Genomic DNA, 19,701 nt, shown 5'->3' on the forward strand with positions numbered 1-19,701 from the left:
GTGCTGCCCTAGGCATTCGGACTGAATACACCCCATTAAGACAATTCCACAAGCCTCAAAATTTTTCATGAAGATTTGTCACAAATATGCAGCAGAGTTTCATTCCACCTGGCACCCCCTCTGCTAAACAGATCTCCATAGCAGTGGAGCCAGAAATAATGCACAGAAACTGGAAGCCTCGGCTCTGTACATTGTTTGTAGTGATAATGCGGTAACTCAGGGGAGCCAGGTGGTGTTAGCTAGGGCACTTGTCACAGTGCGCCTACCCCTGCATATACCAACACATGCCTGTTAAAGGTTGAACAGTTCTAGGTGCAGGTGTCGTGTGAGTCCAGCAGTTAAACTTAACCAGGTGCAAACTTTTCTGTAGAAATCTTCTTAAAGACACAGTACACATAAAAAGTCCTTCTTTCAATAAAAGTACAATACAATAGTAACTTTGCTGACTGAGATCCCTTTTAAATATACTTTTTACTTCACAGCTTCTCGCTGGCAGATAATACTTTAAAGTTTACAGTTTCTCGCTGGCAGATAATAATTTAGATATAGTCTCTGAATGCTGCACAATACTTGGAATAGACTTTAGCTTGAATTTAGCTAGAGGTGGTGACGGAGGGCTGCCTGCAGGGTAGGGAGTGTAGTGGGCCCTATCCAGACCCCTAGGTATTAAGCTGTGGTGGCTTGGGTTAACAGTACCTACAGCCACCAGTATGAACATCCACCTATTGCTGTCTGTGGTCACAGAGTGAAAAGAGATCCAGGAATAAAGGCCCCAACCTACTGGGTTAAGCTTCCCATTTTCTTGGCCCACAGCAACCACGTTACTAACTAGCCTGATGTGGCTAGGCTGAATGTGTTTAAAAAAAATAAGGAAAGTCTCTCATATACAGTTCCGCAAATGGGTTCTGCCTAGACCAGGCCCTGGAAAATACTGCAGCAGGAACTCTCTCTCTCTCTCTCTGTACATTCTTTTTCTGGAAACACTATGACTGGAATCCCCTCCTCCCAGCTACACATCACTCTTTATATCCCTAGAGGCTACCTGATTGGACAAGAGGCTAAAAAGCGGCTCTGTGATAGGTCACCGAAATAGTAGAGAGGCACTGTGGGCACCCAGGTCAGGGATTTGTTTTCGGTCAGGTAAACTAAACAGTGGCATAAAGTAGATAATACATGAGAAAATACATGTATACAGTTAACCCCTCAGTTACCTTCCCTTCAGTTGTGCTAAGATAGAGCAAGGTACATAGTGACACCTAGAGGTGGGAATGCAAACTACTACTTTCTATCCCAGAGCATAGGAATACAATAGTACTAACCTACACATGCTACAAACAGCAGCGGAAGATGTGCTCTGGGACACTGCAATAGTGCTGGGTTACTGCATCCGAGCTCCCATGAAGCACCATTGCTGTGCCAATTAGCTCATCAATGGGGTGCCAGGTATCAGCACCCTGTCGGTAAGCTTTTAATGGGAAACTATCAGCAGGTTACAAGAACCTAACCTGCTGATATGTCCCCAAGTTTCTTACCTTTACCTCTGATGCTGTTTTGTGATATTAGTAGATTATTTATGCTAATGTGCCACTTTGGTGCACTGGGGGCAACATCCTTTTTTGCCCGTTTTAAAGTCACCTTTTTGGATGTCCGTTATTTTGACACCAAAACACTGCAGTATTATATAAATTATAGCCATAATATGTATAATACACCCTTAATTTGGCACGGAAAAGGTTTCCATAAAATGGATAAAAAGAGATGTTGTGGGAACATAGCCATATTTTGCTTTTATTTTACTGTGTATGAAGCTAGCAATTGCATGACAGATATGTTATTTGGTACTTAAATTGACCAGAGTATCCGTACCTTAGTTACCTTAGTTTTCTGCACACAAGCTGTAGAATGCAAATGCAGATCTGTGGCACATTGTAGAAATACATTTATTTCTTTATACATAATCTGTCAAAAAAGAAAATCAGCTCAGCTAGACATTTGGAATAGAAAACCTGTCCAATTTAAAAAGAAATAAAGAAAATCTGAACTGGACAACCAGTAGTTGTAGTTTTATACAAATATTCAGTCTACACAATACACAAAATAACATGATGTACAGCAAGCATAAAACACTCTGTCCAGAACATCACCATTATAACATATGTCACATTTCCCTTCAAAATGACTAATTCTGACAACAGCCTAATGGAAAAACACATAAGAAAAGTAAAAGAAAAAAATGTAAACTTTATAAAGTCAGTGCTTTTAGACAGGGAAAAAGTTGCTGCCCAGACTAGGAAGTTCAAATATATTTTGTTGCTATATAATGAGAGCAGCAAAGCCCTATAATTTTTTTTTCTCTGCTACTTTCCTAAGCCCATCATTAGTGGTCAATGCATAGAACAACTTCAATCACTACTGGAGCTTTTACTGTGCATATAAACTAACACTCCAAACTGGTTGGCACTTATGGGGGCATTGTAGCTGTCAATGTGGCTATTACTGATCACTTAGCAATGTGGCTTGTGCACTTTCATGGAGGCAATGTGGGGACACTCAAAAAAGGGTATGTGGAATATTTGCCTCACAGATATATAGTGACTGCAATGGAATACTTCTTCAAGGTAATGTATCACCTAGATTTTTTACAGATCAGAGCCAGGTACTGAAACATGTTTTTGTTTTTTTTTAATTTGTGAGATGATAGTCTTTATAAATCCCCCACCCCCAGTATTTTTTCATGGTCAATCATTTAGGTCTTGAAGCAAATTATACCTCTTAATGGTACAGAATACTAATTGTTTATAATGTATTATTATGCTGACTTTTACATATAAAAACATGCAAATAAAACCATAGTAAAATATTACAACCATAAAAGAATAACAAGATGCCTATTCGGTCTAACAAGCAAACCTAAAGGTGAGACAATGGTACAAGTGTCTAGATATGTGCCATCTGCCAGATTTACCATTCAGCATGAGCCACTGTGATAACTTCTAGTCTAGTTCCACATGTAATAAATGCGAACCAATATATTTTGTTTGGTAATGAAAGTTGCACATTATATGTTATACACAGTTATTTTTCACAGGGAGACTTACTAGAATTAAAGAGGTTGTCCAGAGAAAATTAACTTGTCCCCTATCTACAAGATGGACAAGTATGAGATTGCATGGGGTCTGACTGACACCTACTTTCCCTGCTAATCTCCGTATTGGGCCCCCAGCCCCTTTGTTATGAATACAGTAGTGGGTACAGCACGGTTCTCTCCATTCCTATGGAGCCACTGAAAAGAGCAGTGTGAGGGTATAGACACACAAAGTAATTCTTGCTGAAAACTTTGTGCGGAATCCACCAATTGTCCCTGAGCACTCCTGCTTCTCTCTCCGCGCTCCATTATATGCTCAGGCAGATTCCATAATCCGCCCAAAGAAATGACTTGTCAGACAGCAGAATCCGCCCGACCATAGGATCGAGTCTATGGAGCCGTTGGAGAGGGGAGCGGGAGCGCGTGGGGGCGATCGGCGGATTCCACACAGAGTTTTCAGCGATAATTACTCTGTGTGCATATACCCTAAGCTAGAAAGTACTTACTACTTTTAAGTGCTCTATTTATTCCTGCAGGCCTGCTAGAAAGAGACAAGGAAGCCAAAAAGTGCTTAATAGAGTCATAGGTCATATGCCGTATTCATAACACTGCCTCAGTCACTCAACATAGAGCCGTGACATAACTTGCTAATTGTATCACAGTCTTAACACTCAGACTTCGACATATAAAAACTTTTGATATGCCTCTATGACATATGACATTTTTTGTGACAGAGCCCACATAAACACTCCTAAACATTCTCCCTCTTTTCCTGATATGGAATTCTATATTATGAAAATAATGCATGTATGAAAAAAAAATGTCCATTTAAAGAATTAGGTAAGGAGTTCCTATGACTTGTCCGTCCTCTAACTTTATTTCACCAATATATTGTAAATTAAAAAAAAGAATAAAAATTATTAATAAAATGTTAGCTTATTTGGTGCAGATTTGCTACTGGAGAATTACTTACAGAAACACTGGGGCTTTACTGTATACAATCCATGTGCAAGTAATGTCAACAAGAAAACTAAAACATAACTTTTATTGTTAGTACTCCCAAATAAGAGAATACTCCCAAATAAGAGAAAACCCCAATCAATCAAGGGTAATTATTCCACCAAGGGAAACAACAACATTAACACAATCAAGACTGCTCGGGCACCACCCCGACCAATCCTGCATGTGCACAAAGCAGACAAATAACACTGGTCACCAATTTGGACATGTCCAACCAATAGAACCGTAGTAAAGATATGGGGGGGGGGGGGACTATGTGCAAATAGCAGTAAAGGGTTGTCCAGGGAGCAGCAGATGGTGCAACAATGGTGACTTAATGGGTGGAGCCACTGGACATTGTGCGTGAGCATGGTTTTCTAAAATAGTATTAGTTAACCCTTTGAGGACCAAGCCCAAAATGACCCAGTGGACCGCAACAATTTTCATTTTTAAGTTTTCGTTTTTCCTCCACCCTTTCTAAGAGCTCTAGCACTTTCACTTTTCTATCTACATCCCCCAAAATATTATTTATGAAGATATAAATTGGTGAAATTTGAAATAAAATGCAATATGGTAACTTTTGGGTGGTTCCTGTGTCTACGTAATGCACTACATGGTAAAAGCAACATGATACCATTATTCTATAGGTGAGTCCAAACACAAACATATGCAGGTTTACACAGATTATCTAATGTTATATATATTTTTTCTTATGAAATCCTTCACGTCTCATGCGGCAGCTCACACCAGGAAGCGGCCGCGGGACGGGTGTTCCAGGCAGTGCGATCCGGGACCCGGCGCTGGAACCGGGGAGTTAAGTGACCTCCGCCATTCATAACCGCCCCATTCCCATCCATGGGTGAAAAATACCCCGGGCCGGAGTACTCCTTTAATAGAATGGCCCAATTGTGAAATCTGCAATCCTGGCACTTTTTTCCCTCTTTTCGTTTACGCCTTTCACGATGATGATTGTTATACTTTATTGATCAGACAATTACGCACGCTACAGTATATATTATGTTTATTTATTTATTTTTATATGTTTTATTTATATTATGTGATGGGGTGATTTTAACTTTTATTGGGGGGGGGGCTTTGGGGTAGACTCAATGAGCAGATCGTCAATCGGACTGCAAGTAGGAAGGTAAGAGACCTCCGGCGGTCCAATAAAACGACCGAGACCCCCGCAGTGTACCGATCAGTAAGTGGCAGGAGCTGCTTCTGTAACTTACACTTAAACGCTGCATCGCAGGGTTTTAGGGGTTAATGGCAGGCTGCAGCTTGATCGCTGCAGCCTGTCATTAACGGTGAGGGCCCGGCTGCTCATTGCAGTCGGTCCACAACTGCAATGAAGCGGACTACGCTCTGGAGCGCGCTTCATAGCACCTTCTAGACCCATGATGTACAGTTACATCAAGGGTTGTCTGGTGACAGACAACCATTAGGTAACTGTACGTCATGGGTTGTCTAGGGGTCAATTTAACACTATTTTTATGTTTTTACACTATATAGGTGGCTTATGCAAGGGCAATTATTTTATATATCTTAGGTAGAATGGAATGCAGTACCCTGCGCAAAATATATTTAACCTCCTATCTGGATTACAAATAACATTTTCAATAGAAAATAAGAAAATACTGACTAAAACAATCTGTTATTTGTAAGCTGGAGAAATCGCTTGGAGGTTGAACACTTTTGCACAGCACTGTAAATACAATTTTGGATAATAATTTTATTTTCTGTCTTGAGTATCTCCTAGAATACAATCTACAACACTGGGACTGTGATTTTCCTTATTCTTTTTACTTAGTCCATAAATTTAAGGAAGTCATTTTGCCAATTCTGACACAAAGCAAACTTTATTGTTATGTAGTGTCTACTGATGCTTAGAGAGACAAGGACAAGATGCTACACAATTATTCTTTTTTCATATTTCTGTGTAAATGGGAATGAACAATTCAGCATAAAGGCACAAACTATTGACTGTTTTCCTGTTCCAACAAAAGATGCAAAAGTATTGTCATTTTTTAATAACTTGTCCCTAGAAATTTTTCTCCCTAACATAACAATGTTCGTTTTAATACAGTACAATTTCCCATGTTATTTAAGCTGAATTCAATACAGCCCAACAAATCACAAAGAAGGCCTGTCTCCTTGAGTTGTCATTTTCCGATTCAGTGATATATCAAAAAGTACCTACGTTACAAATGCATACTTTTACTGTCTCCTCTGTCATTTTTTGTGCTTTGTTAACCTTTGCATAATGCCAGTGGAAAAGAATAAAGAGATTGCAGATTTAGCATTCAAATACCTTATTGAACATTACTGAAACAGGTTGGTTTGATAATGACTTTTTTCCCTTCATTTTTTAATATGCAGGAACATAGCAGGCCATTATAGTATTTAGTTATTGTGCAGAGTTCTGGAACAAAAAAAAATAGCTACAGTCAAAGAGCCTTGAATTTTAATGGCCTTGTAAGCAATGGGATGCAAACTGAAATACCAGTATGATGAAGTGGTGATTATGGTATTGTTCTCAATTGAAAACATTTGATAAAATACCCAATTAAAGTAAACTGCAAAGATCTCTCAGTTATTTACATCTTTGAATCTTACATCATCAATAAATTAATAGGAAACTAGAAACTCTGACATTGAATGGGATTAGACAGGACCAGAAAAATATGACTGTTTTCCTTCAAAAACAGCGTCACACTTGTCCTCTGGTTGTGTTTTAGTGACATAGGAGTAGCTGAACTGCAATACCACCACATTTATAGACAGATATCTTTATTCAAAGAGTGACCCAATAGTAGATCACAATTCATGGTTAGATTTGAAATTTGGCACTAATAGATCTTATGGGGTAACACTTTTTCAATAACATTATTAGGAAGTTTAATAGAGAAAGATCCTTGTTTAGGACCCTTATGATCAATTATCTATAGCAGACAGTGGTTAAAGAATGTCTCTTACTTGGAGGGTCTTTCTTGTCTATGCATTACCTTAACAGTACTTCAGGCAAACAACTTTTTTTATATTATGCTGGGGCTGCACAGAAAATGAAAAACTCACCTAACACAGTTTTTGAAAACCTTAAACCATCACTCTGCTCTGGGTAAGCAATTAGAGAATCCCTTGTATGCACAACCCCATAGAATCTGCACCCTAGTTTGGGGTGCATATTCTCTGATCATAGAGAGAACTGTGCATCCCTCTTTATGTCCCCTGCCCTGATTTCTAATATTGCTGTGATAACATGGGTTTCTCAACCTGCAATTCACTCTGATGGGTGCAGCCAGCATTCTGCCTCTGGCCACAAGAGGTCACTCTAAGCCTCCATCCATCCACCATCCACACCACCAGAAGCCAAAGAAGTAGGCCAGAGCACAGACAGGTAAAATATTCACTAGTTAGCGGTGGATTAAGGGGGACAGGGTTTACATACTCGCTGCGGAATGAAAAATCTGCTGGGAGTATGTAAACCCATACAAACTGACAGTACTGGGAATCGCTGGGATTACGGTACATGTGAAGGTACCCTTAATCTGATAATCAAATAAGAATAACCACAAAAGACATAGACAGGGGTGACATAGGAATAGGAATATGGAAGGGAAAATACAGGAACTTTACCCATCAGTATTGTTCGAATTTCATGGGGACCATATTGATTCAAATAGGTCCATTATGTTATCCATGGAGGCCGCCAGGCACTCTAAAGATCTCAATTCTTCTATTCTGGCTATCAGGCAATCCAATAAGGGAGAGGAAGTTTGGTTCCAGCTTCTGGCAATTATAGAATTGGCAGCAGTCTAAATTACCAAGAACAGTTAAGTGGATTTTTTTCCAAGACCTTTGGGAAAGAACTACAGTATGTATTGTGACTCCCACAAGGCATCCATCGCACTGATGGTTTGCAGCTGCTGCAGTTTTGCACTAGTGCACCCCCAAAACTGCAGCAGCTGCAAACCATCAGTAGCCCCCAAAGTATGATGGGAGTTTTAGTATAGATGAACAGACAATCCTCTGGTGCTGTAGAAGAATTTATTGATTGACTTTGATGGTTGTGACCCACAGATTGCTGCCACCAGGATCATTTACACAACCATCATTTGTCCTCTCAGAAACTACAATTTCCAGCAGAAAGCCATATAGGTCTCGCTAACAAACTCTGCAGCCAAAACTTAATGGCTTTCTGGTGGTCTGATTCTGTTGGAAGAGGCAGGAAAGTGAATGCCTCCAATAAGAAAAGACCTTAGCTGTAAGGAGGTGGAAAGAGGTAAAGAAGGATGAAGCATGCTTACCACTAGTATGGAGCTTTTTTTTTTTTGCTTGAGAGAATACAGCATTATTGTCATGTGAATAAGATTGGTAAAGATTCATGCTGGTAAAAAAAACTAATGCAAGTATTTAGACGTCACCTCTGTTCATTACTTGTTGACTGGGCTTTTTCCAACCTTTAACACCTCCTCAGGTTCTTGTTCCTCTTCAAATTTCAATAAAAAATACAAATTAAGCAAAATTATTGTTTTCTTCATTTGCATATCCTTTCTTCCTTGTTTTCTTACTGAAGAGCTTATGACTCCACTGCTAGTTTCTGTTTTCTTTAAAATACAACAACTCCATTATGCTAATTTGTAATATTTTTCTTCAAACTTTACTTTGCTAAAGTGTGTGTATATGAAATATAAGACTGCAGTAAATTAGGCCCAGAGTAACAACCCCCTACTATACAGAATAACTGCTCCAGCAGCAGGTATTATTGACCCCCTGTAAATCAGGTTCCAAACTGCTGACACTGTTAGATAGCTGTTAGGACAAGGAAACACTTAGGCCCAGATTTATCAAAGGGTATAAATTTTACACTGGTGCAAACTGCCCACAGCAACCAATCACAGCTTCTCATTCATTTTACCAGAGATGAGAGCTGAGCTGTGATTGGTTTCTGTGGGCACTTTGCACCAGCCTAAAATTTACACCCTTTGATTAATCATCCCCATAGTACCTTTCATATATCTGTCTGTGCTTCCTGAATGTAGAAAAATGTTTTACTTTTATACAAGGGTGAATTAATTTTACCATATGCTCTGGGCTATTCACCAAGCTTGCCACAATCACAATTTGATCACAGCATTTAAGGAGTTAAATTACAAGGATCGTAAGGTTCCCTGCTATTGATAGTTAGAGCAGGGTCCCTTCTGTCATGCAACATCCGAGTTCCTGTGATATTCTACAAAGGGGACTAGTGCCGGGCTACTTCGCAAGAAACACATACGGCAGTTTTTTGGGAAAACTGCCACTGCAGTTTTTGTGCCAAAACCAGAGGTGGATCCAACAGAAAAGAGAATTACAAGTCCTTCCTTTATATTTTCCACCCCATTTGAATCCACTCCTAGTTTTGTCACAAAAAACTGCAGTAGCAACTTTCCAAAAAGCTGTCATGTGTGTTTCCAGCCTTAGGCTATGTTCACACAACGTATGTTTTCGTAAAAGTACGGCCGTTGTTGCAATCGGCAACAGCAGCCGTACTTTTTACAAAAATATACATTGCCTTGTCTTTTATGGAATTTGTCTTCTCTTGCGGCGCCGTAGAAAACTGACATGTCAGTTTTTTGCGGCCGCTATTCAGTTAATAGCTGCCGCAGAAAACCCTGTCAGTGGACACTAGAGAGAGCGGCTCCGTCTGCTTGCTCCATAGTGTGCAGTGGAGAGTTCTGATGGGGCCGCGCACGGGATGATCTTTTCAGAGACTGGCCGTTCCGTGATCCAGCCAGGTCACAGAACGGCCAGTCTCTTAAGGCAGTGCTTCTCAAACTGTGAGGCGGGCCTCACCAGTGAGGCGCCCCCTAGTTGTTGGTGAGGCCCAGCTGGGGAGCCAGTTTTCACAAAGTAACTATGATCTGTACAGTCCTTTTGCTGTTTGCAGAAATCTCCATTTTACAAACATTATTAATTTATTTCGTACTTGCTTTACTACTATATAAAGCTTGGGAGACGGGTGAAAGGTAGCCGTAGCATTATTTTCACCTTTTAAATGGACTTTTACTACAGATGGTGAGGCCCAGGCACCCTCTTGATCAGTCTGGTGAGGCCCAGGCATTGCCTTGATCAGTCTGGTGAGGCCCAGGCATTGCCTTGATCAGTCTGGTGAGGCCCAGGCATTGCCTTGATCAGTCTGGTGAGGCCCAGGCATTGCCTTGGTCAGTCTGGTGAGGCCCAGGCATTGCCTTGGTCAGTCTGGTGAGGCCCAGGCATTGCCTTGGTCAGTCTGGTGAGGCCCAGGCATTGCCTTGGTCAGTCTGGTGAGGCCCAGGCATTGCCTTGGTCAGTCTGGTGAGGCCCAGGCATTGCCTTGGTCAGTCTGGTGAGGCCCAGGCATTGCCTTGGTCAGTCTGGTGAGGCCCAGGCATTGCCTTGGTCAGTCTGGTGAGGCCCAGGCATTGCCTTGGTCAGTCTGGTGAGACTCAGGCATTGCCTTGGTCAGTCTGGTGAGACTCAGGCATTGCCTTGGTCAGTCTGATGAGGCACAGGCATTGCCTTGGTCAGTCTGGTGAGGCTCTAGTAGAGAAAGTTTTAGAAGTGCTGCCTTAAGGGATTAAAACAACGGCAGACTGGACCTGGCCTTGCTTTCAGCCTATTTGAAATCAGAAAGGCAGGGGAAACATGGGCAAAGAAGTCAAATAAATTACAACTCCCTAGTCCTATCTGACAAATTCATATGTGTAGGAAAAAGTGGCATTGAAAACTGGCACAAGTACATTGACAAATGTACCCTACTATATCTTGGTTACCATAGCACCTGAAGTATTTACTACACAAGCCTTCTGGGTGACTCTTGTTATCATTACAAAATCCAACTTTCTTTTTCCTATGCTCAATCCCAAGCAGCTCATGACCACTCTGCTCCACTGCCATGGCCAATTAAAGCTTTGCCCCGCAGATGAATGAAATTTTGAGGTCAAAATCAATAGTTTTGCTTAAGTTTGACGTTTTTCATATTCTTAAGTCAAATAATAATAATGCTTTTATTTGTATAGCGCACACAGATGGATTTTTGCAAAACACAGTAATTTTTTAAACCTAAAGAGTTTTTTTTCCAAATTGTTCAGAAAATTAGGAACACAAATATCACATTGAAAGGTGGCCTAAATTGGCATTCCAGAATATAGTACATTCCTCCTGACAGTAGGGAAACAGTTGTAACATGAATTATTTTGTATATTTTTCAAAAGTGGACTCAAACAGTGTATGCACAAGAAAATTGTAAAGTAAATGAGAGTTTGCACTGCAACATCACATGAAATAGACTTCTGCAATCTAAACTTTTACACACTTTCCAGTGCTTGCACACACAGAACTCACTGTGAAGCTTCCTCATGCTAGACGTTCATGGTGATCTCACGGCTTCACTATTTATACAGAGCACTATTTTCCATCTTTTGGCTAAATGTCTTTCATTCCTCTGGGGGGACCTGCAGAATATCATTATTATGGATATGCATCACCAAGCTATGATTTGAGAGGGGGAGGTTTACAAAACTGTATTTAGTGTGAGCCAGCAACTTATGGGTTACTGAGTTACTTCTAACAGGAGTTAATACAAGTATGGTCTCAGTTTTTGGCCTGGAATAATATCATTGCCAAGCAGTTAACAGATTCTTAGCAAACAGTAGTGAACGATGCCAAGTTAATTGTAGGCCTTAAAAGAAAATTGTTGAATCAAATAACTTCTTCTAGTCAAAAGAACTATATCCTACTGCCAAAATGATATCTTTTTAGCAGCAGTGTGATAAAAATAGCGGAATCTGGTGGACTGCCGGACATGGGGTAACCTATATTCTCCTTTTAATCTTTCTTTCAAGTTTCTAGACTTCCAGCAGATCTTTCAGGTGCCTCTGATGAGTCCTCATGACACTTTAATCCCCATTGTCATTTGATTTTTGACTGGGTACGAAATGCTAGATCTCTAAGAAAAATCTAGTACAAATAATACTGGTTATGTTCTTTTTTAAAAGACCCTGGGATTTACATGCAAGATCACTGGCAATGAGTGTGTTAACAACGCTACATATTGCAGGTCCCTAGCGTGGAGTTCTTAACTGGATAAATGTCTGCAGGTCTCTCATCTTGATGTGGGTTTCCTGCTGTCTCTCAGTCTCCCAAACACTGAATCATCAGCATTGGCATCAAGACACTGGCTATTATACCTCCAAATATAGTAACAGTGAGCAGCCCAGCCCTGCACAGCACCCTTTAGTTTTCAACAGCAGCTACACTCATGCTATATAGGACTCTGTGAAACAAATCTCTTTACTGGTCAGTCACAGTACCTCATTGTACAGCATCTTCAGCGAATCACAAGGGAACAGTACACACCACCCATTTACTAATCACACGCCTGCACTATGTGTTTATGCATTTGCCTTATAGGTTATTGAATTTCTCTGTGCGCAACAAAGTCTGTTTTATTCACTTTTTCTTGTTTGTATCATGAATTTTTCAGTTGGTGTGTGATCCCCCCAGCATAAAAGCGGGAAGGCTGAAATAATATTTTCCTACAGCACTGAAAGGCCTTCTGTTTTGCAGCAAATGAGTCACAAACAGTTTCTCAATAGCACATGCATATTAAGAGCATACACTCTTTTCTACTTGCACATTACGCCCCTTTCAATGAATGCTCGGATCTAATCTCCTCAACCGTTAGACTTCTGATCAACGTCTTAAAAAACGGAGTTAATAGTTACTTCTCAGAAAGTACAGAATGGCTTTGCAGAGCATGATGGCGGTGGGCTTTGGACTGGAATTACGAAAAGAACTCTAAAATATATCTTTTAAAATGACATTCATTGTTGGTAACATATTTAGATTTTTTAAACCAAATTACATCAAATGCTCAGAAATATCTATAAATTATAAGGTTATTCATGAATTCAATAATGCTTTCGTATTCACAAATACATGTAGGTGCTGAGTAGGGATGAGCGAACTTTTGAAAAGTTCGGTTCGGTTCGATCAGGCGAACTTTCGTGAAGATCGGATTGGTCCGAACCGAAAACGAACCTTGCTCTAACGGCTGAATAATAGTGGGAGTGTGATAGGGTATAGTTTTGTTTAGTTGCAGTTGATATTACAATGAAAAAAGTGGGGGGGGGGGAAGTGCAAAGATAATGAGAAAAAAAAATTATACTAATAGGAATAATAATAATAAAATATAGTGAATAAAAGTGCCAAAATAGTGACAAAAAAATAATGAAAAAAAAAAGTTTACAAGGAGGATGCGGCAGCACTTAATTGCACCCAGGCCAGTATTGTTGAGAAGAGACAAGTTGAGCAGCAGGAGGAGGCAGCAGTTGATCGCTCGCCTCTCAGGCCAGTATTGTTGAGAAGAGACAAGTCGAGAAACAGGAGGAGGCAGCAGTAGATTGCTCGCCTCTCAGGCCAGTTTTGTTGAGAAGAGACAAGTCAAGAAACAGGAGGAGGCAGCAGTAGATTGCTCGCCTCTTAGGCCAGTATTGTTGAGAAGAGACAAGTCGAGAAACAGGAGGAGGCAGCAGTAGATTGCTCGCCTCTCAAGCCAGTATTGTTGAGAAGAGACAAGTCAAGAAACAGGAGGAGGCAGCAGTAGATTGCTCGCCTCTTAGGCCAGTATTGTTGAGAAGAGAAAAGTTGAGCAGCAGGAGGAGGCAGCAGTTGATTGCTCGCCTCTCAGGCCAGTATTGTTGAGAAGAGACAAGTCAAGGTACTTTTTTTAAACTTTTTTTTGTATGAACTTTTTAAAGAACTTTTCTGGTTGCAGGCAGCTATACGGGGTTGACAGCACCCAGCAAAGCAGCAATGTACAGGTTATCACAAACGAACAAACAAACAACCTTTTTTTTTTACTTTTTTAGGGTTTTTTTAACAACTTTTTGGGTTGCAGCTATACGGGGTTGACAGCACCCAGCAAAGCAGCAATGTACAGGTTATCACAAACGAACAAACAACCTTTTTTTTAAACTTTTTAAGGGTTTTTTTTAACAACTTTTTGGGTTGCAGCTATACGGAGTTGACAGCACTCAGCAAAGCAGCAATGTACAGGTTATCACAAACGAACAAACAAACAACCTTTTTTTTTAACTTTTTTAGGGTTTTTTTTAATGAACTTTTTTGGTTGCAGCTATACGGGGTTGACGGCACCCACCACAGCAGCAACAACTAGCGTCTCCTCTCAGTCACAGAACGGTAGCTGGTTCTGACTCTTCTCACTTTTCTCTGTCTTTTTTTTATCTCCCTATCTCTCCCTAGATATCACAAGTTTTTTACCTACTACCTCTGCCTATCTCTCCCTCTCTCTACCTCCCTGTAGTTATCTACTTGTTTGCCTATCTATCTATGTGCTCTCTCTCTCTGATGTCTAGACACACAATTGCAAAGTTCGTAACGAATCTGGTTCGTAACGGTTCGGTCATCCCTAGTGCTGAGCTATGCATAGTCTGGCCATGTGCAGACTACATAAGAAACCGGCTGTACCGTGACCCGGCCGGGTCACAAAACGGCTGGTCTCTGAAAAGTTCATCCCGACTGGTACTGCAGTAGCGGCCTGATGATCTTTGCAGCCACAGAGTTCTAATGCGGGCACATCCGTGCGCGCCTGCATCTGAACTCCCTACTGCACACTATGGAGCGAGCGGCCGGAGCCGCTTTCTCCATAGTGTGCACTGACAGGGTTTTCTGCGCGCTATTCACTGAATAGCTGCCGCAGAAAACTGACATGTCAGTTTTCTACGGCGCCGCGAGAGATTCCGCGAGAGAAGACAAGGCAACATATATTTTCGTAAAAAGTACGGCCGTTGTTGCAATCGGCAATGTTTTACTAAAATTAAGTTGTGTGTGCAGCCTCTCACTGCATAGATGAAAAGATAGATGAAAGCTGACTCTCTAGCAGCACATATAGGAGATAGTTATTGTGTAGTTAAATTCTAAGCCATTAAAAAGCTTTAGGACATAACTAGGGATCAGTCAGTAGGCTGTTGGTGAATTGCACAGATGTGCTAGATCCTCCAGAGTGAGAGATAGTCTTTGCAGTTGCTCTGTGCTTTAGTAAAAGTTAAGGGTTCCATAGCTCAGTAAACCCTAAAAATGGGTTCAAAAAAACACTATATTCAGTGTTTTTCCTATGCTATCCTTATGTTTCCAAATTTCAGCTGTTTGCGAATAGAACAACCTATAGCTAAACAGACCAACTGAAGTTCTCCTATGTCACAGGAAGATGAGTGGTGCTCTTGTAGGAGGCAATGACCTGTTCTTTTGAGTAACTATAATTATATGTGATTATTTAAGTGACATTTCATGCGGAAAGGATTGGAGGTAAGCAGGAAGTCACAGACTCAGAAGTAATTTACCATCCACACAATGCAATTGCTAGATAAAACGTCTTAATTCTTTTTTTGGAGGAAGGCTGAAGAGGCTGTTCTGTATTTCAAATATAGGAAATTTAATTTACCCGTTTTGGCAGTGCCTACGGCTGGCATAAGCATTAGGTTACAGTTTTCTGTTGCCAGTGTCACTGGGTTTCACTGACAATCCAGTATGTAGTGATTAAGGCTGACTGTCTTGCAATATTCGCAGTCAAGGAATGATCAGTTGTTGGAATTAAGATGCCCAATATATAAAAATTATCAGCCGCGCAATGTCCTGTTTAAATAGGGTATGTGCGGCCAATAACAATGCACTTAAATGGCCACACAAACAATCCAGCTATCGTTCGTCATGCTCAGCCACATAACCGATTCAGCCTCTTGAAGGTTCTACAAACAAGCACGGATCTAACGGATCAGCACTCAAGTGCAGCCTAAAATAGTAGACAATGACTGTAATATTCACAAATTATATTTATTAAAAAGGTATTCCAACACCAGACACATATGGCCTATGCAGTAAAGAGGATGCAACATAATTGGAAATTGTGAGTACAACATTTCCAGAAATACAAATGTTGGATTCATGGACTATGTTCTTCATACTAGATGGAAAACTATAGACAATTACACAGTAAAGCTTTGTTTCCAATGCAGGATCATAGCAGGGAAAGGTAGCCGTCTCATAATATTGACGGCTAAAAGTAATGATTATGAACATTATTTGCACCCTCTATATTATGAGACGGACACCTTTCCCCACTATGATCCTTATAGGGGGAACATAGCCTAAAAGTGAGGATGTCCATTATTAAAATTGTGTTGTATAATTTGTCTTGTCTCAATTTACCCATGGTCTTCTTAGAGATAGACTAATGAGAGCATTGCGAGTATATAGTAGCACACTGTCTGCAGAACACCATGTTACTTTATAAGAATGCAGACATCCTGGTAGAACATTGTAGTTTCCATAATATGAATGCAAAGCTTAGCTATAAATTGTATAATATGATAAATCAATGGAAAGATAATAAACTAGGAGCTGAATATGTATTCTAGGAAGAGATATATTATGCCTGTCAATGATAGGGAGTAAAGTTTATGCTTTTAACTTTCCATATCTCTTACGCAATGATATTGTGTTTTGGCAGATACAGTTTCCACACTTAGTTTATTTCACTTTGAACTTGTAAAGCTACTGTAACTTTAAATAGTATGCATGTGTTACCCAACTTGATATTTTATAGCTAGTTGACTTTATATAAAAGGTCATTCACTGTATAAGAAAAAAAATATACTTTCTGTATCAATTCTCAAGAGCTGCGCTTACAGTAATTTAATGCAATTGGTTGTCAATCCATGATCATGTAATATGCATACAAATGCAGTAAAGAGTAAAGGCCCTATTCCACGGGCCGACTTAAGAAGCAAACAAGCGCTCTCAGCGCTCGTTTGCTCCTCGTTCCCCACTTACTGCTGCCGCTATACCACGCGGCGGCAGCGAACGAGTGAGTCCGGGGAGGGCAGGGGGAGCTGCAGGGGGCTGCCCAGGTGATTCGCTAGATTGTCCGGGCAGCCCATAGCATACAGCAACGTCTGCTACCGCCACTCCTATTCCACGGTGCGACAGCAGCAGATCGTTGCTATATCAGTCGTTTGTTTTTCAACATGTTGAAAAATAAACAACTGCAACGATCAGCTGACATGAACGTGTCGGCTGATCGTTGCCTTCTATTCCACGGGACGATTATCGGCCGTAATGGCCGATATTGGCCGAATACGGCCGATAATCGTTCCATGGAATAGGGCCTTAAGGCTATGTTCACACAAGGTAAGTTCCATGGGAATCACTGCCGTTGTTACAACGGCCACGATTTCCACTGAACTTACGTAGTACTGCCTTCTGAGGGAATCCTGGCCGGAGTGTATACACATCGTATACACTCCCTCCGGGATCCCTAACGGTGCCGTAAAAAACTGACATGTCAGTCTTCTGCGGCTGCTATTCATTGAATAGCGGCCGCAGAAAACCCTACCAGTGCACACTATGGTAATGCTGGGGATCACACAAAAATGCCCAGTTTGTTATTCAGGAGGAGAAAATCTACAGCAGTGCATAAGGGACAAAAAAGTCCAGCAAAGGATACATAATAGAAATAATAGACCTTAGGTTGTCTACGGAACTCTTTAGTATGTGGCACCCATATCAAACAACGTTAAATTCAAAATTATAATCCAAACCACAAACTAGATTATGTTAAAATTAAATGCACATGTGTGCGATCACCAGATTTCTATCGAATAGAAGTAGGACGTCAACAATGCAGAGGTGTCTAATGAATTACAGCAAGCAGATATCTAGAATGTGGGAATAATAAAAGTAAAAATATAAAATAAGTACACTATAGACACAATATATTTAACTGCTGCCAGCATTCAGTAAATAATTCAGTGGCCTATTCTGTGATACTGGCAGCATACTGTTACTGCACTTTGGTGTATGTAGGTATAGTATTCACATTTTCGGTTCATCATTTATCATTTAAAGGGAGTCTGATGGTTTTTCATAACATATTTAATCACACACCAGGTGGCGGATTAAAAGTAACTTCAAAGACATACTATTAGATATGTGCAAAAAGATAGTAGGACAGCGCTCATTCAAGAAACAGCAACATGTAGAAATATTTAATAAATTGACTCAATCAGTGTATGCGGGTGAAAAGACATTAGACCATCACCCACTACATCTAGAATCTATGTGTGCTAAGAATATATATATCTTCGTTTACCAGTATTCTTTGCATATCATTAGATTTGGGAACTACTGTTTGTGAGCTGAGAAATGAGTACTGTTCATAAAATTAAATAAGCAAGTGCGTACTGGGCTGGACTGACAACCTCAAGTGCCCAAAGGGTGGGATCAATCACCTCAATGGCATCTCCTTCCATTTTTACTCCTCACCTCCTCCTGCATTTGGTTGACAGCCTATGTGCTATATTGGGAAAGGATTGAAGTACTTGAGGCTGTGTTCCTCTTCATGTACAGCAGAAACAATGTTACTTGATGAGTTACAGTGTGTTAAACCATTTGACATGTTCTCTTTAATTGTTTGCTTGTAAATAAAGATTTAAAGGGATATTCCAGTTCAATAAAATATTACAGTATTTAAATTAAACTATGACCCCAAGATACATAACTTTCTAATATAGTATTTCATCAATAGTATTGGCTTCAGTGTTCTTTTGAAAATAGAAGAACTGCAAACTGAGTACTGTCAGTCGCTTCTTGGCTCCTTCCTCTCTCCCGAGACAAGGCACCATCCTCTGATATCAAGGGGTTTGGTTGGAGCTTGTCTCTGAGCTCTTGCCCAGCCCCCTCAGTGATATCACCATCTCTGACCATCCCCCCCCCCCCCCCAGCCTACATTGCCAGCACTATGTCATATTTACTTGCTGCCTTGTGATGACTGATGTGGCAGATGCATTGATGCAGTAGCCTGCAGTGAAATGGGATTTTATTAGATATGAGCAAACCGGGTTCGGGTTCGTTTGGCATTTGATTAGCGGGGGCTGCTGAACTTGGATAAAGCTCTAAGGTTGTCTGGAAAACATGGATACAGCAAATGACTCTATCCATGTTTTCCACATAGCCTTAGGGCTTTCTCCAACTTCAGCAGCCACTGCTAATCAAATGCCGAAAGTTCGGGTTCGGATGGACTCGAGCATGCTTTTTATGCAAAAGCTTTGGGCTGGGAACTGACAGTAGTAGTCTAGGAGGGGGTGTTTGAAGACTGCGATGAACAACTGAAAGCAATACATTCTGGGACAGGTAGTACTGAGCCAGGAACAAACTCAAACAGAACAAAGACCCCCAAAACAAATGAACTTCACTTGTAAACCAACTGTATATTAACCATGTTTATCCATTGCTCCTACAGGACAGGAGAATACAGAAGAACGTGACCTCCAGAGAAATGTGGACGTTAGCCTTCATATGACATTTGTGTCAGCTGAGCATTCCGGTCTCCTGTTCCTTGCATCTGGAGAATCCCAGTATCTACTAGTAGAATTAGCCAATGGGACAATCAGGGTGAGTCTGTGTATTGTGTACAATGTTTAGCTTTCACACACATAAGGTTACTGTTCATTAAATTCTATTGCTCACACATTGCAGTTTTTTTTTTACCGCCACTGCAGTTTCTGAGCTAAAGCCAG

General features: G+C 40.6%; 1 protein-coding gene across 1 annotated transcript in view; it reads left to right on the forward strand.

The window, feature by feature from the left end:
* The window catches only part of CSPG4 (chondroitin sulfate proteoglycan 4), a 74,441-nt gene that overhangs the window by 13,513 nt on the left and 41,227 nt on the right, over window positions 1-19,701 (forward strand). The window contains exon 2 of the mRNA XM_069981303.1: window positions 19,425-19,576. Coding sequence (XP_069837404.1) covers window positions 19,425-19,576 — 152 coding nt within the window. The remainder of the gene's footprint in view (window positions 1-19,424; window positions 19,577-19,701) is intronic.

This window comes from Dendropsophus ebraccatus, chromosome 1 (genome assembly GCF_027789765.1).
Source record: "Dendropsophus ebraccatus isolate aDenEbr1 chromosome 1, aDenEbr1.pat, whole genome shotgun sequence".
Lineage (NCBI taxonomy): Eukaryota > Metazoa > Chordata > Amphibia > Anura > Hylidae > Dendropsophus > Dendropsophus ebraccatus.